The sequence below is a fragment of the Diceros bicornis genome, chromosome 4 (genome assembly GCF_020826845.1).
Source record: "Diceros bicornis minor isolate mBicDic1 chromosome 4, mDicBic1.mat.cur, whole genome shotgun sequence".
Classification (NCBI taxonomy): Eukaryota; Metazoa; Chordata; class Mammalia; order Perissodactyla; family Rhinocerotidae; genus Diceros; species Diceros bicornis.
The window spans coordinates 77,526,189-77,550,917 of NC_080743.1; the positions used below are offsets into that span (position 1 = coordinate 77,526,189).

General features: G+C 35.5%; 2 protein-coding genes across 4 annotated transcripts in view; both read right to left on the reverse strand.

The window, feature by feature from the left end:
* Window positions 1–24,729, reverse strand: part of LPGAT1 (lysophosphatidylglycerol acyltransferase 1) — a 321,343-nt gene that overhangs the window by 271,496 nt on the left and 25,118 nt on the right. For all 3 annotated transcript variants that reach the window (XR_009219851.1, XM_058539801.1, XM_058539800.1), the window contains 4 exons: window positions 16,818–16,936; window positions 12,308–12,403; window positions 7,655–7,928; window positions 4,638–4,764 (listed from right to left, as the gene is read on the reverse strand). Coding sequence is in view for 2 of the 3 variants with exons in the window: in XM_058539801.1 (XP_058395784.1) it covers window positions 4,638–4,764; window positions 7,655–7,928; window positions 12,308–12,403; window positions 16,818–16,936 (616 nt within the window). In the remaining variant the exon portion in view is untranslated. The remainder of the gene's footprint in view (window positions 1–4,637; window positions 4,765–7,654; window positions 7,929–12,307; window positions 12,404–16,817; window positions 16,937–24,729) is intronic.
* INTS7 (integrator complex subunit 7) overlaps window positions 1–24,729 on the reverse strand; it is a 340,989-nt gene that overhangs the window by 117,700 nt on the left and 198,560 nt on the right. The gene's annotated exons all lie outside the window — the stretch shown is intronic.

Sequence of the window (24,729 nt, forward strand, 5' to 3'; positions counted from 1 at the left end):
ACATTAAAGAAATTTAATCCTTTAACCCTCAAATGTAAAATATTATCATTTCAACACGCCATCGAAAAAATTATTAATGAGATATTTTACATTCCTTTTTCCTAATAGTCTTTGAAATCCAGTGTGTATTTTACACTTATGTAACATCTCAAATCAGACTAGCCACATTTTAAGTGCTCAAGAGCCATATGTAGGCTTTTGTACTATAACCGGACAGTGCATGTCTAGACAGCATGAACTTTAGTATTCATACATTCAGTAAGTATTACACTTCTACTGTATGCCAGCGTCGTTCTAGGAATATAATTGTGAAGAAAACAGGTGAAGTATCTGCTCTGGTGGAGGTTACATTCTAGACACAGGCAGACATAAGTGAGCAAACATTTAAGATTTCCAATAGTGATTGAATTTTTAAATAAAGATGCTACCTTCACCCTAATCTTATGTTTCATAGCAGTGCATTTTAATATCAGGTTACAGGATTATTATACTTACTTCATAAATATGAAACCTGAGGCCTACATAATGATATACCATTTCAAACCTATCAGATTTGCAAAAAACCAAAGGTGAGGACTTTGACCTAGATGTAGGAAGAGGTGATCTCTTATATACTGCTAATGAAATCGTAATCTGATAAAACCACTTTGAGAACCATTTGACTAACCCAGTCAAGGTAAAAATGCACATACTCTATGATCTAGCAATTCTACTGCTGGGCACATACACACCTTACTTTAACTCTCACTTATAAGTATCCCTAAACACCAGTACAGAAACTTAAAATCTAGAAGAACTTTCTGCCTCACATTCTGGTAATCTAGATATTCTTTTCGTATTAAACAAAGACCAAAGGTTTTCTAACCACTTAATTGTACTAACACATTATGACTGGAGTCATTCTGTAGGGAAAATGCCTTTCTTGCTCAGAGACGCCATACACCCGTCACAGTGTGTCCAGTGAGGTACAGAACAGGAAGCGGAATCTATTCTGTAGCTTTGACAATAATTTCCAAGAGAAAAGAAATATATTAAGGAAATAAAAAATAGCCCAACCACTGATTAATGCTAAGTAAATGATGCCAATTGTATTGCTTCCCAAGTGGATTCTGATGGTTAGGAATGTTACAGCCTAATAACAGAGAGCCCAAGCCCTGCAGGGGCACATTCTGTGGCACTCAGTGGGCACCAGGATGTCTCACACAGGAAAGGACAGTTACTACCTTCCATGAAATTCACCTAAAATAAGAAAAAAGTCCTTCATATATACAGAAACTTAGTACTGATTTAGTACTTATGAACTGTTAAACTCCTTTTTAACCCACTTGTACTTTCAACTTGGAGTTTCTCTTAGAATTAGGTTTCACTTAATTACTATCACCTCGAAATCTGCTTTGATGTGATCTAAAAGGACTGCTTTTTAAGTAGTACTAGTGTTCTAGGATTTATCTACATTAGTTCTCTTCCTAGCCCTCTACTAATTGCATTATTTCTTTTAAAATAAAGAAATTAAAAGACATGCAATATTCTAAGCCGGATCTGATAAACACCGAGCAGAACGGAATAATTACTTTCTGACTCGCACATGTTTACTCCTCCAGATTATACTGAAAAAAACTAGCAACAGTACTAACTTGCCGAGCTACACCATAATCACCACGTGATCACTTCAGTTAAATTCTCTAAGAACGAGGGCTGCTTTATTAAAAAAAAAAAAAGAAAAAGTCAGCTGAGGTTACAAAGAAAACAAATAGGTTTCTACATCATGTGAAGCAAAATTGGCTTGCACCATATGGCTTAACAGTAATGTTCTGGATAAATTATGCTTAACTGCAGGCGAAAAAAACACATTCATGAATAGTTTTTAAAATCTGCCTATAGGTGAAGATAAGCAAGCCAACATTAAGCAAAACTACTATTTTTCAGTGAACTTTACAGTTTCCAGACCACCTTTTCCTATCTCTCTGGGCATTCATTCCCCACTGTAAGCAGTCAATGCTATTTAGTTTTTCTTGCCAACCTCTCCCCATTAAAAGAGGAAGAGATCTATCCCCAGTTATTTATATTATTCACATTTGTGTATATATGATTTCTAATCTTGTATTTTAAATCTGTTATTTTAATTAGAAACATCTCATCCTCGTTCAACATTTTTAAAATATAACCAAACAACTAGAGAGTCTGAATAAAAACCAATCTTTCTGAGAACAGCAAAAAAAACCCCAAAATGGGTAAGGAGTACCATATTTGTTTAAATATATTTTAATTTCAATGGTGTTATTCCTGCCAGGAAAAATCGAGGATAAGCAATAAACAGATTATTTTGGAATTGAGAAAGCTGGGAGGTAAGAAAATCAACCAAATAAAAAACCAATCTTTGTTTCCCTATCCCCAGGGTGTTCTGATGGCCTAGAACAATACATGAGGAGATCTAGTCAACCTACGGCTGACAGACATTCCTGGGAGCTGCTAAGGACATGGCCCACACCCCCTCGCACCAGCTTCTTGCAAATCCCCCAAACGACCCCAACACCGAAACACCTCTGTCCTCTCTTGCCCCTTTCATCTGCCCTCCCTTCCCCACCTGAACACAGGTCCTTCCCTTTTCCTAACATTGGTTAGACAATGATCTCTATTAAATTTTTGGGAAGAAAAGAAAATATCTCCTCACCTGTCCCAAGACTCTTAGGGTATGTATGTTATGTGTGTGTGTGTATGTACAAATAAATAATCAGGCATAATTTGTACTTTAATTATTATTTCAGGGTATGATTCTATATCACAATTTAACCTCTGCTAATCTAACACATTAGAATTTTCTTTATTATTTCTATGTCTGGTAATAAAGTTTCTATAAAGAAATACATTTCTGAGAAGCTTCTATTTTATTAATAGAAGTATTTTTCTGTATCACATTAACCATTCCTCATTTTCTATCTACTATTTGGTTTTGATCTCTAAATCAAGGGTCCTTAATCTTTTTTTAAATTCTTAACCTATTTTAAGAATAGAGTGAAAGCTATGAAACTTTCCTGCAGAAAATTGCAAACATACACAAAATTTTGCATAGAGATACAGTTAAAAAACTCTCTGACGTCCATCCATGAGACCCAGGGTTAAGAACGTCTGCTTCGAGTGAATTTAAGAGCCTTGCACTTGCTCTCGTTAAAATAATTTTGCTAAAAATGGACATTTATTCGATTTCTAAGATCCTCTATGAGTCCATTAATTTTTTTCTGAGTATCTATAAACTAAAATTTCTTCTATTTATTGGTTAAAAAAGAAAAACAAGGTCTACCATAATAGAATGCCTATATAATTTAATGTTTTCTCCCTTGACTCAGTTCTTTCTGGGTATGCTGTGCTACGAAGATCTTCATATATCCAATGCAGATACAATCCACATGTATCCAAAACATATATCCAACAGCCATGTATTCCTGGCTTGGACACTAAAACTAAGCTTCATTTATATATTACAATTAAAAAACTTACTGAAGGCTAGATATAGGAGAAATTCTTCCAGGCCTAGCACACTGCCTTGTCTTAGTCAGCGGTCAATAAATTAACTAAAATGGACAACATATATGGAATGGAGTCAGAATAGTCATCAAGAATTACTTTCCTACCTTACACATGAACTTCATAATTGGCAATGTAAGTCACATAGCAGAATCAACTGTAATTTTATAGTTATCCCTCACACACCAAAAACCCCAACTGTAACATTTAAGTTTAAAAATTTAAGTTTCAAATTATTCCAACTCTGTACTTATATTTAAAACTCTGATGATTTACACATATGAAAATATGCTACCTATTTACCATCAATGGGTATGTAATTTGAGTAGTTTTCTTCTTGAATTGAGGGCTTTTGTGGCAATTGTGATCTTCCTTGGTACCAACTGCTGACTTTGTAACTTAGTTGCCATGAGTTGAGATCTTTGACCAGGAAATAGAGCAAAGATAAATGGCTTGTAAAGTGATCAAATCTATCCAGGCTTTATTAGCATCATGCTTTGATATAAAAACCTACACACATTTACACGAAACTCTTTAAAAAAAGAATTCTACACTTAAAAATCGCAAGATGCTAGCACAGAATAGTCAATAAATGTTTTTGCTGTTGTTTACACAAATGACATAGGCATATTAAAACATTAAAAATTTAAAAATGTAAGTCACAGCTAAATTATCAATTTAATCATTTAGAAAATCTTACATGACTTAATGATTTAAAAACAAATTCCATTTCTATTAATACAAATCTGCTCAACCCAAATGAGTATATATTTATCTGTGATGTTTGCCCTTTAAGTTAATTACTTTTACTCAAGAGTGTCAGGCAATCAAGAAATCATAGTGTCTCTTGAATGCCATTTTTAGAGATTTTTATCACTCAGTGAAATAACTATTCAAATGATATTTTCAAATTAAAAATTCAGCATAAGAATGATTTTGAGTCAATTATTTTCGCTACTGATTAAAAATTTAATATTATTTAATTAAATGTTTATTAAATTAAATGTTTATTAATTAAATACTTACATTAAATGTTTTAATATAAAAACATTCACACTGTCCTGAGATAGTACTTTATGTTGGATATATGCTGAGTACTAACATAGACTTCTTACCTGTAATATACATGTGTGACCGTTGGTTTCCTGTATCCAAGGATCCAGGTTTGAATATCTATGGGTTCAGCTTTGGGATAAGCTATGGTTGTATCTATTATCCACTGGAGGCCTTTTGATTTGCTTTCTAAGAACAAAGAAAAAAACAACTTAAAATTGGATCAATTTTTATATTATTAATAGCAGATAACATAGTACAGGTTACTTGAGTATAAAGCATATTGATATTACTTTTGCTTTAAGAAAACAAGATGAACTTTGGTATTACTGTTCTATATGAAGCACTTAGGAAGAAATTAAGCATTTCCTATTATATTACAAATGAATGAATCTCAAACAAATTAACAAATAACAGAGCACTATTATCTACTGGACACGCATCATTCAGTACAGTTATGCACTATCAAGGTGTAATTTATATTTTATCACTCATAAAAACTGGCCTATAAAAAGTCAGAAATCATAAACTGAAAAACAGACCTCAAAACAAAACAAATCCAGTCATGAAATATAACACAATATAATATAAACTCCAAGATTTGTGATACTTGGGAGACATTAATAAATACTAGAATAAAGGAAATAAAATTAAGCATTTTATTGACTCACATGTTCATCAGTTGCTGCTCTTGATTAAAACAAAAGAAAACAGAAAATCTCCTCCCATATTAGCAAGAATTACATACAAACAAAGCAATTAAACCTGCCTGCCCTTAGTAGGTACAACAGGTAACTACTGTTGTGAGAAGGAATGGGGAAGTTCTGTTTACTTGGGTCCTTTGCACACTGTTTTTATTCCCAGAGTGAAGTACACAGTTGAGCAACAATTGAGAGGGGAATCCCCACAGAGAATGCTGACAGCCAGACTTTAACATGTAATGGTCTATTTTTTGTTTGAAGTTATTAAGAGATCCCTAAAAATATAAAATTTGTTTTCAAACCTAAGTCTAAATATGCATTAGGAATCAATGTTATTTTACTTTTGTATGTCAAATAATTATAAACTGGCCTTAAATTCTTAAAAAATTTTAGACAACATTCTGAAGGGGAAAAAATACTCATAAAAGAAATAAGTAAAAAAAAATTAATTTTTAAATAACATATTGCAGAAAGGAACAGAGTTTATGTAAAGAAACACATTTTAACAAGCTACCAGTGAGGTACATGCTGAAATGTTCAGGAGCAAAGTATACTGATGCCTGCAACTTACTTTAAGATACATAAAAAAACAAAAACCAAGATAGACTAATGGACGGATAGAAGGATGGAGAGATGACAATGCAAAGATAGTAAAAGGTTAATTATAGAATCTAGTTGGTCAGCTCATGGATCTCAACTGTAACATCCTTTCGACCTTTATGTACGCTTGAAAATTTTTATAATAAAACGATGGGGGAAAATCACCAGAGTTCAGTTTAATATCTATTAAATCATACAATAAACAAACAAAAAAATACTAATCCTTTTAAAGTTAATCAGACTGGGTAAACTATTTAAAAACAGCAGTCTTTATTAATGCAACTAATCCTATCTGGAAGACCTTTGCCTTCAAGCTTTGACTTGGCTGACATTGCCACAATGTCTCTCTAGCAGCAAAGCTATTCTGAACTTGCCTTTTCTATTAAAAGACTCTTTCAATTTGTCTTTTTAATAGATCATGAAAGATCAAGAGAGCCAACTGCCAAGCAGCTGCTTAGGAAAAAAAAAAATGAAACAAAAACTCAGTGCAATCTCACAGGCATTATTTCTATGTCTGGTCCTTACTGTTGTTTAAAAACATATTTCTGAGGGCCAATCATTTCTATTTTTATTTTATCTAAAGAATATTAAAAGCAACAGCAAAATGCTACTAAGGAAACAGGACTAGTGAGTTTCTTTCAGCTTTTTAGTTTATAATTTATCACCAAACTTTCAGTGTCCTTAGATAAATTTGTTCAGAACAGTCTTCATGCTGTTGGCATAAATATCTTCTGCAAATCTCCACAATTCACCAGGCTATCTCCAAGACAGTTACATCTTTGAGTGTGGTTTACTTTTTCCCGGCCATAAAAGTAACACAAACTCATTATAAAAAAATTTTCAGAAAAGTATTAAGAAATGGGAAAAAATCATCCATAATGTTATAACTCAGAGAAGCCATCACTGCTAACATTTTGGTATCTTTCCTTTCACTCATTGTCTACTGTCTTATTGTTTACATATTTGAGCTCATATCGTTTTCATAGGAGTTTTATGTTCCTCCCATTCCATGAACATTATAGAGGATATGCATTTTTCCAAGCCAACAAAAACTCTCCATAAACATCATCTGTAATGGCTGTGTTGTATTCTGTTGTATGGATATCTGATAATTACTTATCCGTTTTCCTTTCTGCTATTTCCAATTTTTTGCTATTATAAATAACACTGTGATAACCTTCTTTGCCAGTATTCCAGATTATTTCCTTTAGACGAGTATTATTTGCAATGGAATAACTGAGTCATTTATCAACATTTTAAGGCTCTTAATAAATACTGCCAAACTGTATTAAATTTATCCTCTGTATTAAAACAAAAAACATTTTCTAAATTTGATAAATGAAAAAAATATACATCATTACTATTTTCATTTGCATATCTATGATTAGTTTTTCAAATTAGTCACTTCTATCCCTATATCTTTTAACCTATCAATTCCACCTCTACGAATCTATACTACAGAAATACTTCTTCAAATATGTACAGATATTTACAGAAACGTTTACTGCAGCAATGGGAATGGCCAAGAGTAAGGACAGGGAGGGGAGGGAAACAAACCTTTGACTTGATGCATTTCTCTATTATTTGAATAAATTATTGTAAGCATGGACTACTTTTGTAAATAGAAACATTTAAAAATTATATTTTCATCTTTTCCCTGATATTATTTCTATTTGACAAAAATTATAAATATAGAAAAGAATGACAATGTTATCTTCTGGAACTCCAGAAAATCCTTTAATTCCAACACAGGAAAAAAATGCTAAAAACCATTATACCTAATTCTTTAATATCTCCTCCTGCTGGACTTCCATTTTCCTGTCGCGCTACAAGCGCACTCAAAATAATTTTTGTTGCCCCAACCCTTGGCAGAGTGACATGTGTAAGAAACGGCAAGTTATTTTTCTTGGCAAACGTCTGACTCATTTCTCGCCTCTTCCTGAGGAAGCCCCCTTCTGGAAACAAAACAATCCATTTTCGATCTCTGCTCCTGTAATTATTTTCCAGGTGCTTCTTGAGAAAAAGAAGCTGTTGGTCACGATGAGATTTTCCCTAGAAGGTAGACACACATATAATAAGTATAGGTACATTCAAAATTAAATGCCATAAAATTAAATAGAAATAACAGCTTCTAAAATAAAACCCAGTCATAGACTAGATTAGTGATTTTCCCCCACTTACTTCCCCTCTTGACCATAGTGGTAAAAAGAAATTATTAGCACTTGCATAAATAAACCCTTCTTTCTGAAGAAAAAAATTGTTCTAATTGCCCCTGAAAGTTCATCCACTCATCAATTCAGTGTCTATTTACTGAGTGCCTACTATTTGCCAGGCACTGTCCTACACACTGGAGAGAGAAGTAAGTGAGAGACCCTCATGGAGCTCAGTCTAGTGGAGAAGACAGTAAACAGGGAGTGTAAATTCAATCAGTGATATGCATCAGGAAGAAAGAGTAAGAGGATAGAGACGGTCAACAAAGTCAGGGAAAGCAACTCCGAGGAGGTGAAATTTGAGCAAACAACTGATAATATGAGGGAACAAGCCACAGGAAGATGAGAGGCAGAGGATTCTAGGTGATGAGAATACAAAGGACAAAGGCTGTGGGGGCCGGCCCGATGGCGTAGTGGTTAAGTTTGCACACTCCACTTCGGTGGCCCAGGCTTCGCAGGTTTGGATCCTGGGCACAGACCTACACACTGCTCATCAAGCCATGCTGTGGCAGCGTCCCACATACAAAATAGAGGAAGACTGGCACACATATTAGCTCAGTGACAATCTTCCTCAAGCAAAAACAGGACGATTGGCAACAGATGTTAGCTCAAGGCCAATCTTACTCAGCAAAAAAAAAAAAAAAAAAAAGGACAAAGGCCCTGAGGTGGGAACAAGCTTGGCTTGTTCAAAGAAGGCCAGCGTGGGTGAAGTGTTATGAATGAGGAAGACAGTGTAGGAGAGGAAACTGCAGAGATAGGAAGAGAAGAGGTAAGAAGAGGCTTGCACTTGGTGAGTGGTTTCGGTGGCGTAGTAAGTCACTGGAAGGTTTTGAACAATATATTTACATTAAAAAAAAAAAATCGGGGGGCTGGCCCGGTGGTGCAGTGGTTAAATCGGTGCGTTCCGCTCCATTGGCCTGGAGTTTGTGGGTTCGGATCCCAGGCGCAGACCTACGCACCGCTTATCAAGCCATGCTGTGGCAGGTGTCCTACATAAAGTAGAGGAAAATGGGCATGGATGTTAGCCCAGGGCCAGTCTTTCTCAGCAAAAAGAGGAGGATTGGCAACAGACATTAGCTCAGAGCTAGCTAATCTTCCTCACCAAAAAAAAAAAAAAAAATCTGCTGGTTCCAGTGACAAAAAAAAACTACCCTGGAGATAAGTTAGGATACTATTGCAGTCATCAAGACAAGGGAGTTTGATGAGATTTGACTATAGTATATTAATGAGAAATGGATACACTTAGGGAAAAATTTGAAAGTAAAGCTAATAGGACATTCTAATGAACTGGATCTTAGTTGTGAGGGAAAGAGAGGAAAGAGGATGACTTGGAGACCTAAAAGAGGAATCCAGAAAAATTTGCAGGAAGGCCCAAACCCACAACTAAATATTACAAAGGTTCTTCCTTTCAGTACGATCAATTCGCTAACAATCTTCCAGTAAACACAATTACAGAAGCTCCCCAAAATAATTTGTATGCTTTCAGTCTTTAGATTAAATTAGTCCAAATGCAAAACAAGTAAGACATTTTCTTAGCTAGTTTACTGAACTGAATTATGATTAAGCATTATTTATTTATTAAGTTCCCAAGACTACATGTAAAATATTTTTAATATTCTTGGAAATATTCTAACTGCAGGCCCTCAAGGACCAGTTCAACTGACCCCATCTTATCAACAGAGTAATTAAGAACTGCCTTTCAGAAAATCTGCAAAGTTATGTGGCCAGGGCATGTGAAAAAGAAGAAATCTTGACCTGAAATGACCTTGGAACCAAAGATCCTCCTTCCCACAGAACCCAAGGACTGGGATACAACCAGACCTTGAAAGTTGGACTCGTATCAGAAGCAAGGGGTCCCTCATTCAGGAAGATCTGGTGTTAAAATTCCTTCCCTATCTCATCAAAAACATTTGGAACCCTATCATAACAGTTTACAACCTCATCATAAATGTTTAAAATCTTACCATAAATGTTTGGAGCCCACCAATCAAAACTTGTCCCACCAGTGCCAGCCTGTTCTAACCTCTTAAATTTTGCCCCAAATCCTGAATTGGGGGGACAGATCTGAGGGGACATGCCCCCTTTTCTCCCTGCAGATTGATCTCACAGAATAAAGCTGATCTCTTTTCCCAACGGCTGATCCCATAATTAACTGGCTTGATTATGTGCACCAGGCAGAGAACCCTGCTTTTGTGCAGTAGCAATATCTTGTCAAAACTGTCTACTAGCAAAGTCTCAAGAGATTTTCTTTAACGTTAATACTTTTTTCTTTCCCCTCCCCCCGGATGTTAAGATTTTTATTACTATCAGGGAAAACAATGTTGCTCTTTAGAAATGAATTTGAACATCTCTCTGATATTTTGAAATACAGTCTTTAAGTAGGTAAAACTTTATGTTGTAATAAAAATGAAAATGTTTTGGAGTACATTATTTTCTACTTTTATCTCCTCAAAGCACATTGATAATTTAGTATAATTTAGCCTCTTCTTGATACCCGAGGACCATATTAGGGTCAATTGTTATCCTACACTATAAATTCAATAATTTCCTTAGACTCTCATGATGTAAGGGGCTCAGCTAGTTTTCCTCTGGATTCCTAGACTGCTTAGCTTCAATCGCTGGTTCTGCTGTCTTTCCCTCCCGCCATACTCTGAGATGTTGCTAGGCTAGGAGCTTCTCTGTGAAGTTGTTCTGATCACTGTTTACTCTGTCTCTGTCTTGTGGCCAGTCCCCATTGCCACTTCCTCCTGAGGTTCCAGTGCATGCTTCTATTCCTTTCTCTGCTCAGAAGAACCAAGGGTGTTTCCAGAACAAACTAGATAATCGCACAGCATGTGAAAAACAAAAGTACGTTCTGTACATAAAACTGTCGGAATAAAGTATATGTGTTTTGTGACACCTATTTTCATACAGATTAGAGGCTGGTTTTTTTGGTGATTTTTTTGGTGAGGAAGATTGGCCCTAAGCTAACATCTATTGCCAATCTTCCTCTTTTTGCTTAAGCAAAATTGTCTCTGAGCTAACATCTGTGGCAATCTTCCTCTGTTTTATGTGTGTGGGATGCTGCCACAGAATGGCCTGATGAGCAGTGTGTAAATCCGCGCCCAGGATCCAAACCTGCAAACTCCGGGCCACCCAAGCAGAGCAGGCAAACTTAACCACTATTCCACCAGGCCAGACCCAGCTTAGAAGTTTTTCTACACACTTCTCGATTTTTTCTGAATTTGTGGTTCTTAGAAGAGGCTTAATTAGACTCACCAGTTATTCATTAAGTACTTATTATGTGCAAGGTACTGCACAATCCAGGTTGAAGTTGCTAAACATATAAAGACCAGATAAGTGTCCACTATCATACATAAAAACTCTTGCATATCATACTTCATTATCCATTTTTGAGAAAATAAAGCGTGTGATACTAGTAGCATATCAGGGAAATACTATAATGTACTGCCAACTTGATAAGAGAGTATGATTCTTTTTCCCACACTAAACTATTCCTAGTGCTTGGAACCCATTCCCAATCCACCTTCCTCTATCAAACCCATACTCATTCTTTAGATTTATACCAAATATCTATGCCAAATATCACCTTCTCCTCTAAAGTGTTTCTGGATTCACAGAAATTTACGTACTCACTTTTCCTATTATGAATATCCAAAATATTTACTTATGTATTTATTTAATAATCTCCCTACTGGTAATCTTATTTATTTAATAATCTTCCTACTGCTAATTTAGGTACCTTCTGTATCATATAACAGTGATTTGTAAATAAAAATAATAGTGAAAACATAGATGATGATAGTAGTAACCATGATAAAAATGATGAAGAAGGTAGCAGGCACTGTTCCGAGTGCCTACCATGGATGACTTCATTTAATCCCCACAACCCTATGAGGAAAGTATCTACTATTCTCACAGCTAAGCAGCAGAAGAGCTGAGAATATGGCAGGTGCTTGATAAATGTTTACTACACATTGTACTGTTTAGATGGGAGAAGGACGGTAGAGATTAGGATATTTACACTATCAGCATTTTAATGCTTATGCATACTCAAATTCAGATTAAAATAAAAGTTTTAAGGAATAAAGATTCAGAGGAAGAGCTCCCTGAGATACTAGAACTGGCTCTACCTATTATAATTGGGTTTGTTATCCCTCTTTTTACTATAAAGAATCAGTTTTATCAGGCTATCACCGTGAAAAAATGCTCATTACTTACTTGTCTTATAAAGAAGTCCCCATGAATTAGAGAAACAATTCCAAAGTTTGTGTACTTAAAAATATGATCCATCAACCACATCATTTGGGCAACAACCTAAAATATTTTAAAACAAGAAATAATTAAATGTTGGATAGAAGAAACCTGACAATAGTTTAGCCAAGTCTGTAAGTTTTAAATACACTCTTCCAAGCATACTTCTAATTAACCTAAATATCTTAAATCTAATGTTATTTCTACAAGTAAAGCACAGTTATAGACTCTACATGAAAAATTACAGGTCTTGATTCCAAGCCTTGGAATCCTAAGTTACAGCTATATATATCACTGTGTAACAAATGAAGCTGAATTAATTTCTTAAATTTGGACTTAATGATTTCAAATTTGTTCTACCCTAAACAAAGTCTCTGATAATTCTCATATAACTTGTAAAATTATTTTGAAACAATACAATAAAATGGCTAAAGTTATCAAATGTGGGTTATACATTTAATTATTAAGCACTAAAGCTTATAAACCGTGACTTTATCTTAATGGTTAAAATATTAAAAGTTACAAAATAAAATATATTTTATATAAAATATAAAAATTTATAAAAATATAAAATATAAAAATGTCCAAAATAAAGAAACATTTAAAAATCCCTTTAACAGAATGATTTACACATTCTATTACGTTATGAAGACTATTTGTTAGTTTATGCAAGGCCATACTCTTTGCCAGCATAAAAATGTTTATAGCGCCTCAGTTCTCAAACACAAAAATATTATCCATTGCTGATAAGAGTTAATATTTTTATCAAGAGCAGACGACTTTATTTCAAGCAAATTTCAAAATTAAAAGTAATTGTAAACAGGGATCTAATTAATGAATTGGTTAACTGTTTTTCCCTGTTGAGGAAACAGCATTCCTTGTTATAAGCCTTAAATAAATAAAGAGAAAGCTACAATCTCAATCAAGAACACAACAGAGCTCTACTTTGGTTCCTATGGGAATAACAAATATAAACATCTCTAAGCTCCAAAGTATATGAATTTACATATAAGGAAAAAAATAAGCATTGACACCCAGGTGCTGCTTTTACAAAAACATTATAAAAGCCCACAAATAATATAATATTAAAGCTTCTGTCTTAATTCTTCAGTTATCACTAAATAGTTCAGTTACACAACTCCTCCATCAGCTTTACTATAGAAAACCACTTTTAAAAAATAAACATACATGCCCAGTGAAGAACTGATTCCCCAAGTCAATTAAAACAGAACAAAATAATCACCAACATCTCATTTTTCAGTCTTGTGTTGCTTTGTAACGGTGACTACTTTGTTTAAATAAATTGAGATTTGAACGAAATGGAATTTGTTGAAAAGTGCCCCAAGGAACAAAATAAAAAGCAAGTGGATTCAACCTATAAAACATTTGAGCTTTAAACACAGTATGAAGTTCAGCTGCAATTTATTGGTCTCTGGGTTTAAAACGCCAACACTCAAGTCACTAGCTTTTGTGTTTAATTTTACATTTATGGTGGATTTACCCCTTCAGTTAGAAAGGTCACCTAAAACAAATAAATACGGTAAGAGAATCAAGCTATCTTCTGAGATTTATATGAATAATTCTGTCCTAACATTTTAGGGGAAATGTTACAAGTCAATAAATGTTTATTATATATCTAATAAAGTTCTTTTGACAGAAATAAAAATTCTTAGTTTCATCATCAATTGCCATAAAAGGGCAAGGCTCTTCACTTCACAGATATTTATTAAAAAGGTACCAGCACATTTAGAAAATACAATTAATCCTTTGTTTCATATTCCTCAAAAAAGGTGGGCCGCCCCGTGGCTTAGTGGTTAAGTGCGCGAGCTCCGCTACTGGCGGCCCGGGTTTGGATCCCGGGCGCGCACCGACGCACCACTTGTCTGGCCATGCTGAGGCCGCGTCCCACATACAGCAACTAGAACGATGTGCAACTATGACATACAACTATCTACTGGGGCTTTGGGGGGGAAAAAAAAAAGGAGGAGGATTGGCATGGATGTTAGCTCAGAGCCAGTTGTCCTCAGCAAAAAGAGGAGGATCAGCATGGATGTTAGCTCAGGGCTGATCTTCCTCACAAAAAAAAAAAAAAAGAGGGTCAGTAGACACAAGCCACCTGAAGCAATTCTGTCAATGATTCAGGGGCCCGTCACTCAGGATTTTGTTAGGTATTTCCAAGAGACAAAATTGGTCTACACCAATTATTCTTTATCCAGAAGCACGGATTTTCTACATATCAAAATATCTAGAGAGGCTTCCGTGAATGACTCCATTCTTTTATGTCTTTCTGAAATGACAGTAAAGTCAATGGTTCTCTAGTTTAGAAATCTGTAAGGACAATTTTGGTGGTAACAATGACTAGACGTGATGTACTAGCATTTAGTGGGTGGCAGCCAGGTATGGAAAACGTCTAACAATGCCCAGGACAGTTCAGAACAATAGTGTTGTCCTACTAAAATGCCAACAGTGCCTCCACTGAGAAACACTCATTGGTGCTACAAGAAGTCTCTTGAATTCAAAAAACTATGTTATATTCACATCACCACTAAACTACTATTTTTTAACTGGCCCACAATTTAGCATTAGCCTTCTTTCTTGGAATGTACCCACGGAGTATGCAATAAATCAAGTAAACATTCCTGCTTGTAAATATAAACTAATACTGCTCTCTACTTATTAGACAAGTGGTAAAGATTATAATGCTTCCAGCTTTATATTACTCAATTACTCCTTTATGAAAGAAGATAAAAAATTCTTCAAGATTTCAAATTATTCAGTAATATCAGATCATCATAAAAAATGTTCACTATAACTAATCTGAAAATAAAAACAAAACTTCTCTGGACAGAAAAATGAACCTAACACAAACTAACCGAAATCTTCTTAACAAAAGCAAACAAACAAAGCAAACTTTCTTTTGTCCATATGATTGGCGAATTTCAGATTACCTAATATTCTGGTTAATACAGTTATCATCTACGCCAAACTGGAGTTAGAGTAATAAAGTTAGGCTTACTTATACTAACCATTTTAATCATTCTTTGAGATTCAAAACCCAATTAAGGACACTGTAGGCCCTCAGAACAACCACTATAAATATAATTATCATATCAGTAAGAATAAAAATGTTTGTTAATTGTGGGCTGTCTTTGATACAAAGCCAAATAAACTAGTTTTTACAAAATTTTAACATCATGAACTTAGAGGACAGGCAATAAATATTACCATAAGTACAAATATACCTACATAGTGATACTCTTTTAACAATTCAAGATTCTGAGTATAAGAAAGGATTGACTTTATTCCACATTCCAGCAAGATTATGCCTTCGCTTTTCAGATAAACAAGAAAAACAGATTCCACAATAATCAAACATATTTTCCTTTACTCTCGCCTCGATTTCTGACCCCTGACCTACTGAGGCAAAATCTCTAGGACCTAAATACACCAAGCTTATTCTCACCTTGGTGTTTTGGCTAAGATTGTTTCATAAGAAAGAAGGCCCTTGCTTCACCACTGTAAGTAAATTCTACTCACCTTTCAAAGCTAAGTCTACATGTCCTCTTCCCTCTACAAAGTTTTCTACATCCATCAAGTACATGGTGAACTCACCCTCCACTGAATACTTCTCACCTTGCAATTAAGTATTGTTTGCTATACCTCTCTCCACCTACCACGGGCCTGTTAGCTCCTTTAAGAGCACAGAGTAGGACAGAGTCTTACAGCATAGTATTCTATACTTAAGAGTTATCGACCATGAATATGAAGTACTTAATAAAAATCTATTGATTTGTTTCTTTACTATTAGGCCAAATATTAACTCCATTAAATTTATACATTTTCTATTTATTTAGTTTTCTATGACTATAACCACTTTAACTTCTCATAAGATGCTGAAGATAATTTATTTTAAACCCTCTCAGTTTACTGATATAGTTATCAATATAAGCAATGTAAAATCAACAGTTCAAACACAGCCTTAGTAACACTGAATAAAATGAGGCTAATATCTTTCCTTTCAATTTGCTTTGTAAATGAAATCCAAAATAATATTTACCTTATTCTCTTTTGGTTAAAGATCCCCAAGACCACCTAATTCGGTAGCCAATTTTACTGTATCTTAAGCAATGCTGCTTTTTGTGTCTGTATTTCTCAAACTGGCAATCCACCGTTTCACCTCAAGACAGTCCCCAATTTAAACCATATTAACTTTGCTTTCATATCAGTTATTTTTAAAACAGCTTTATAGAGATATAATTCCCATTATCCCACTTATTTTTTTTTTTAAGTCTCTAAATTCCTCTCCCGGAGTGACTTAGAATTATATATTTTTTTCTTTTTAAAATTTTCTAAATTTTCAGGAAAAGTATACACATCAAAGTCTAAGTCTATGTTCCAAACCATAGTAAGATCCTGGACTTGATTCCTTGTTAACCTCCGCTTTCTGCTGTCTACCTCTGCCCTCAGCATGGCTTACCAGTCCTTTGTCCTGGAGGCACATCATCAGAGTACACACATCTCCTGTTGCCTGATGATTCACCAACATTACTGCTTCATCTTTTGAAATTGCTTTAATATCTTCTCCCCATTCCATCACTGTAAGAATAAAAAAGCTGTCATTTTAAAGATTTTTACAGTACTAGAAACCTTATATTAAAAAACTGATATACATCAATGATGATATATCACCTAGCTAAAACTTCCGTAAGTTTAGAACTAAGTTTGTTTCCTATAAAAATCAGGACACTGATATAACATTTTATAGACCCCCAAAATATCCATTAAAATATAAAATGGATTTTATATTTGATCTAGAAGTTCTACTTCTTACAAGTTATCCTACAGAAACATTTGTCCAAATACGCAAAGATATATGAATAAAGGACATTTATGGCAACTTAAATGTTCACCAACAGGAGAATGGATAAGAAAATTATGATACAATGGAAGACTGTAAATCCATTAAAAAAATGGAGGTTATCTCTATACACTAACCCAAAAGGACCTGTTATCAAGCAAACAAAGCAAATCACAAAACAGTGTATATATATCATGATGCATCTTTTTAAAGAAGGAATAAAATTTATATGTTAAAAAAGGCTGGGGGAATGAATTCCAAACTATTATCATTGGGAGGTGGTTTCCCAGAGCCCTTCAAATTCTACTTTATAATAAAATATGCAAACAAATTACAAAAGTATTTAAGCATTTTCATTTTAAAAATAAGAAAACTAACAAAGAGGTTAAATTTATTTAAAATCTCCAGATGAAAAGTCATTGCACCAAAACCTATATGTACACTGTAAGGAAAATAGTGGTATCTCCAAGTAGTCACGCCTCTTTTTATAGTAAATTTACTTCACAGAAAAAGTAAAATTTAGCATGAGTTTCAAACATCAGGATTCTACAAAGAAGCTTCTAGGGTTCCTCAAATGTCTGAAACGAATTACCAGAGGCTGATAATACACTAGTATTCACTCATCTCACTCAACGCTAAAAGTAAAGTCAAGCCACCTGTGTGTACGAGTTCTGGATAAAATAGGGACGGGGAGACTTGGAGTCCACCTGCTTGACCTCCCGCAGTCCCCCTCCTTCTCCAATCACCCTTCACTGTCACCCCAATACAGTGGAGCTCCTCATAACACAGTGGAGCTCTCCACGAGCACTCATTTGAGAAAAGGGTTCTGCCAACTTTTTCTTTCTATTAAAACCCATTTAAGCAAGGCATCTATTCATTCATTTTAAAGATCTTAAAATTTTGTATTAAGGAAATTTTCAGCTGGGCTGATATACATTAAGTTGTGATACCTACTTGCAAAGTGAGGTATTCCAATCATTCTATCAGATTAATGGTATTACTAATACTCAAATAGCTTACACTGTATGGGAAAAAATTTTCACTTAAAACTTTTAAAATGAATGCGGTATAGAAACTACATTACAGATGTCAAATAATCCTTAAGGAATAGAGGTAGGACACTGGGAGAACCCAGCCTCCTGAAAAAGGCAGCAACACCAACTTTCCTTCACAACTTTCCTTTCCCAAGTTCCCTGTTCAGTTTGGCTGACAAGCTAACTTTACTGAAACATATTTAAACAGCTGCTATATCACACATTGCTGGGGGGGAGTATAAAGTGGGTACAATAGTTTTGGAAGTCAATTTGGCAATATATATCAAAATTAAGAAATGTGACCATCTTTTTACTCAGTAATTCCACTTTTAGGAATTCATCTTATAAATATATTTATTTATGTGAAAATGACACATATGCAAGGCTATTTGCATATAATATAATATTTGCAGTAAATACTGCAGCATTGTTTGTAAGAGCAAAGATGAAAACAACTAAGAAGGGAGACTAGCTCAATTTCATAGATTGAATGGTGGTTTCCAGGAGGGGGAAATGGGAAGTGGAATTAGCAGAGGGTTTCGATTTTGCAAGATGAAAAAGTTCTGGAGATTGGTTACACAATAATGTGACTACACTTAACAACACTGAACCATATACTTAAAAATGTGTACACTTAAAAATGTGTACTTGGGAGAAGATACTTGCAAACCATATATCTGATAAGGAGTTAATATCCAAAATATATAAAGAACTCATACATCTCAACAACAAAAAAACTAACAACCCAATTTAAAAATGGGCAAAAGACCTGAATAGACATTTCTCCAAAGAAGATACCAACAGGCACATGAAAGATGTTCAATATCATTAACTATCAGGGAAATGCAAATCAAAACTACAATGAGATATCACCTCACTCCCATCAGAATGGCTATAATTAACAAGACAGGAAATAACAAGAGTTGGAGAGGATGTGGAGAGAAGGGAACTCTCATACACTGCTGGTGGGAGTGCAAACTGGTGCAGCCATTATGGAAAACAGTATGGAGATTCCTCAAAAAATTAAGAACAGAACTACTATAGATCCAGCTATTCCACTGCTGGGTATTTATCCAAAGAGCACGAAAACACGAATGCGTAAACATACATGCACCCTTATGTTCATTGCACCATTATTCACAATAGCCAAGGCTTAGAAGCAACCTAGGTGTCCATCGAGGGACGAATGGATAAAGAAAATGTGGTATATATACACAATGGAATACTACTCAGCCATAAGAAATGATGAAATCCAGCCATTTGTGACAACATGGATGGACCTTGAGGGTATTATGCCAAGTGAAATAAGTCAGAGGGAGAAAGTCAAATACCGTATGATCTCACTCATAAGTAGAAGATAAAAACAATAACAAACAATCACATAGAGACAGAGATTGGATTGGTTGTTACCAGAGGGGAAGAGGAAAGGGAGGGGAGGGCGAAAGAGATGATTAGGCACAAGTGTGGGGTGATGGACTGTAATTAGTCTTTGGGTGGTGAACATGATGTAATCTAGACACAAATCGAGATATAATGATGTACACCTGAAATTTACGTAATGTTATAAACTAATGTTACTGCAATAAAAAATTTTTTTTAAATGGTTAAGATGGTAAATTTTAGATGATAAATTTTATGTGTATTTTATCGCAATTAAAAATAAAAAAGGGAGACTAGTTAAATAAATTATAAAATATCTGTACAATGGAATACTATGCAATCATGCATTTGTATACCAATATGGAATGATATATTGTAAGTAATAAAAGCAAAGCATAGAACAGTATGTGAAGGATGCTACCAGTTGCATTTTAAAAAAGGATGGAGGAGAATATACTTATTAAATGAAAATTCCCCATATCATGCCATTATTGATAACCCTTCAATGGAGACACACACACACCCCCATTCTTTCATTAATTCATTCTTTACTCAATAAATCAGCATCAGGCACTGTTAGGTGTTGTGGATATAAAATAAATAAGAACAAAATAATAGCAGTTAAAACACTTAAGAACAGTCTAGCTTGGTTCTATAAATACTGGGCTATTAAGAGGTAATGTGGAAAGTCTGCTGGCTCCACATCTATATAAACAGATGTTTCATAACCAAGTATTCCTTTAATGCAATCTCTGCTACATGAATGGGAAATATTAGATACTTAGGCCTATGCAAGGGGATATGCAAAGCATATATGTGAATATAACTATAATCCTAGTTATACCTAGAATCCTAGAATGAACCTAAATGCAATATAACTGGTGTCCTGATAAGAAGAGGGAAATCTGGCCACAGAGATACACAGGGAGAACGCCATGTGACGATGGAGGCAGAGACTGGTGCAGTATGTCTATGAGCCAAGGATTATGGACAACCACCAGAAGCGAGCAAGAGGCAAGGAAGGATGCTCCTCAGAGCCTTCAGAGAGCATGGCCCTGCCAACAACTTGATTTCAGACTTCTAACCTCTGGATCTGTGAGAGAATAAATTTCTGTTATTTTACGCTACCCAGTTTGTGGTACTTGGTTATCGCAGCCCTCTGAAACTAATATACCCCATCCACCTCAACTTTCCCCCTTCCTTCTCTCTCCTTTCCATTCTATTCCTCACCAAATTACAGGTTTTTTTCTTATCAAATATAGGAAAAGAACAACTGCACTGTACTTGAAACATCTAGAACATCTTTATAGACATCTAACATGTATTATAAACAGTTCTCAGTGTTTATGTCTATAATACTTTCAGGGTATAATCATTAAGAGTTAATCCAATACATATTTTATCTCTCAGCCATAACTTAGCCAAAATTTATTTTCAAACTAAATGTCAATTACTAAGACTCACATGGCATACTAAATCAAACAAGTGAAGGCAGCTGGATCAACTTTTTATTAAGAAATTATCCTGATGTAGCAATAAAGTCCTGTTGAATTTCATAATAATCTAAATTTTATTCAACAATGAATTAATTTCCGATTCCTATGGTATTCTTCTTTTACCACACCATTACATATTTCAAAGATAACTGTTAGAAAGTTATACGAATTTGATTAACAAAATCAAGATAAAAAATGCTTACAGAGAAAAAGCATTTATTTTATGTAGGACGTAGTTATATTCCTCAGATCACATCCTGCTATCCCAGAATCAGTAAGTATAATAACAGAGCCAGTTTCTTAACCAAGGAATAGAATTATTTGCATGTTAAAGAACAGAAGCTACGGATGCCTGCCAGTTCTTACACTGTACTTGATTAGAAGAACAAAAATATTTTAACGCACTGTTCTGTGAAATGAATTCTCAAAAAAGAACTGGGTCAGGTCCACTATTTCCAAAGGGAATGAAGGACAACTGAATAAAAACTAGAAAAAAAGTTCTCTAGTTGTAACTGAATTTTTCAAATTCTTGTTGAAAACCGAAGCCAAAGATTATCACCTTCTACACACACACACACACACACACACATACACACACACACACTCTCACTCTCTCTCTCTCACATATTAATAAACCTCCCCCAAAAGTTATTGACTAGAATTGATCAGGAGAGTTCACATCTCAAAAAGAAAATAAAAACAACAATAATCCATCACAAATTCCTTAAAAACAGTAATGCTAAAGCCATCATACTGTCCCACAAAACAGAACCAACGTGAAGAAAGGCTGCTTAATACATGACCACAATAGCTTACCTTTCAGAGTTCAAAAAAATTATGCCTGCAAGCTGATGCCACAAACGATTTTATCATTCTGTGCCTCAGTTTTCTCATTTATATAACATTAATAATATCATTAATGCTACTCAACATCTCGTGAAAATGAATGATATATAATTGATAGAGATCCTGGGTAATTGGATTACATGACAGTCAAAACCACTTTTGAAATCACTATTAACTAAAAGAGTCATATGCCTACTGTGTCATGTAAGGTCAGGTATTCTAATATGAATAGTAAAGATTAAAGAGCAAAAAAAATACATGAAAGAATCTCATGTAGCTCAAGAACTATGGCTTTCAATAGCCCACAGTGGAGGCAGACGGATTGGATCCATCCAAAGTTAGGAGTTTGCAGAGCAAATGGAGCAAGATAAAAAGGGAGTGAGGACGTTAATTAAGGGTGGCCATGAGAAAGGAGCTAAAGGTACTGATTAATGGAAGGTAGACTGGTGAGGATAGGAACCAAATAAGGGGGGGATTAACTAAAAGAAAACGGAAGGAGGGCTATTATAACAGAGATTTGTTGTTAGTGTCGTCAAGTGGATTCCAACTCCTAGAGACCCTGTGTACAGCAGAGCAGAATCCTGCCCAGCCTTTTTGCGCCATCCTCTCACCTTCCAAGACTATATCAGACAATGCTCTGCTGCTATTCATAGAGTTTTCCTAGCCAACGTTTTCGGAAGTGGGTGGCCAGGTCCTTCTTTCTAGTCTGTCTTAGTCTGGAAGCTCCACTGAAACCTGTCCACCATGGGTGATCCTGCTGATATTGGAAATACTGAGGACATAGCTTTTGGCATCATAGCAGCTGCTGCAGTATGACAACCAACAGACCGGTGATGTGGTTCCCTGACTGGGAAACAAACCTGGGCCTCAGCAGAGGGAGTGCCAAATCTTTTTTTGTGTGTGTGTGTGTGAGGAAGATTGGCCCTGAGCTAACATCTGCCAATCCTCTTTTTTTTTTTTTTTTTTTTTTTTTGCTGAGGAAGACAGTCCCTGGGCTAACATCCATGCCCATCTTCCTCTAAGTTATATGGGACGCCGCCACAGCATGGCTTGAGAAGTGGTGCGTCGGTGTGTGCCTGGGATCCAAACCTGCCAACCCCAGGCCGCCGCAGCGGAGCACGTGCACTCAACCGCTTGCGCCACCGGGCCGGCCCCGGGAGTGCCAAATCCTAACCACTAGACCACCAGGGCTGGTTATGATAGAGATACTTGATGTCATTCCCCCATCTCCACCCTTACCAATCCTATTAAAACTCCCTGAAGTAGGCCTAGACATTCTGAAAAAGCCCCCTGGGTGAATCTGATGTATACCTGTAAATAAGAACCACTGGAATTGAAATATTGATGAGTTTTGTTTTATTTTTTTAAAGTAAATATACTGAACACACAGCAATTGTGGTCAGTGCCTCTTTTTTGGCACTTAAAATTTAAGAGTTTAAACTTGAGGAGACAAGCTCAAGGTATAGCTTTTGGAGGGTATGCTTAGTTAAAATAATAATAGTAGTGGGCCGGCCCCGTGGCTTAGCGGTTAAGTGCACCGCTCCGCTACTGGCGGCCCGGGTTCAGATCCCGGGCGTGCACCGATGCACTGCTTCTCCGGACATGCTGAGGCCACATCCCACAGACAGCAACTAGAAGGATGTGCAACTATCACATACAGCTATCTACTGGGGCTTTGGGGGAAAAAAAGGAAGGAGATTGGCAATAGATGTTAGCTCAGAGCCGGTCTTCCTCAGCAAAAAGAGGAGGATTAGCACGGATGTCAGCTCAGGGCTGATCTTCCTCACAAAAAAAAAAAAAAAAGTTTAAAATAATAATAGTAGCCTATATTATTAAATAAATACACAATTCAATACTAATAATTTTAATAGCTAACATTTACAGAATGCTTCTATGTGCTAGGTTTTAGTAATTAGTAATAGGAAATAATTTACATTATTTTCTTATTTAATCCTCACAAAATCCCAAATGTACAGACACTATTATCCCCAATTTACAAATGAGAAAAATGAGACACCAAAGGTTAAGCAATATTTTCAAAGTTACACATTTAGGAAGTAGGGGAACTGAGATTCAAAACCACTACATCTTGCTGTCACTGCTGGTACGCTACAGGTCAAAGGACCTTGAGGACAGTAACTTGGATAAGTTCCCCACACAGCCCCTGAAGCTGCCCATGATTATGCCAGGAAGTAGGGTGGACAAGCCAAGTCCCAAAGTCCTCAACAAATAAGGTTTCTGAATGGCAGCAATAAGGAGGGGTACAGAAGTGCCCAGGCAAAGAATTAAGTGTTTTTTGCATGACAGTTAAACAACAACCAAGAATAAAGAGGCAGTGGGTATCTAAGAAAAAAACCAACATTGTCTTTGGGCCCAGGTTGCAGGCATCTGAAGTTTAACATGCTTAATACCAGAACTAGCTCTTTACCCTAGTCTTCTCCATCTCACCAAAGGACACTGTCATTCACTAAGTCAACACAAGAGAAAACCGAAGACCACCTTTGATCTCTCCCTTTCCTTAATTCTCCACATTTAATCCCTCTCTAAGTCCTGTGGACTCTACCTCCAAAACACATCCTGCATCCTCCCCTGTCTCTCCTTCACTACTACCACTCTAGTCTAAGCAACCAACAACTCTTTCCTGGACTTCTGCAGTGATCTCCTAACTAGTCTTCTTGCTTCCACTCTAGCCACCTACTTAAAAGAAAGCTTCAGAATAGAGTTTCCAATTCCAAATACCAATAAAATCAAAATGACCACTGGCAAACATGAATT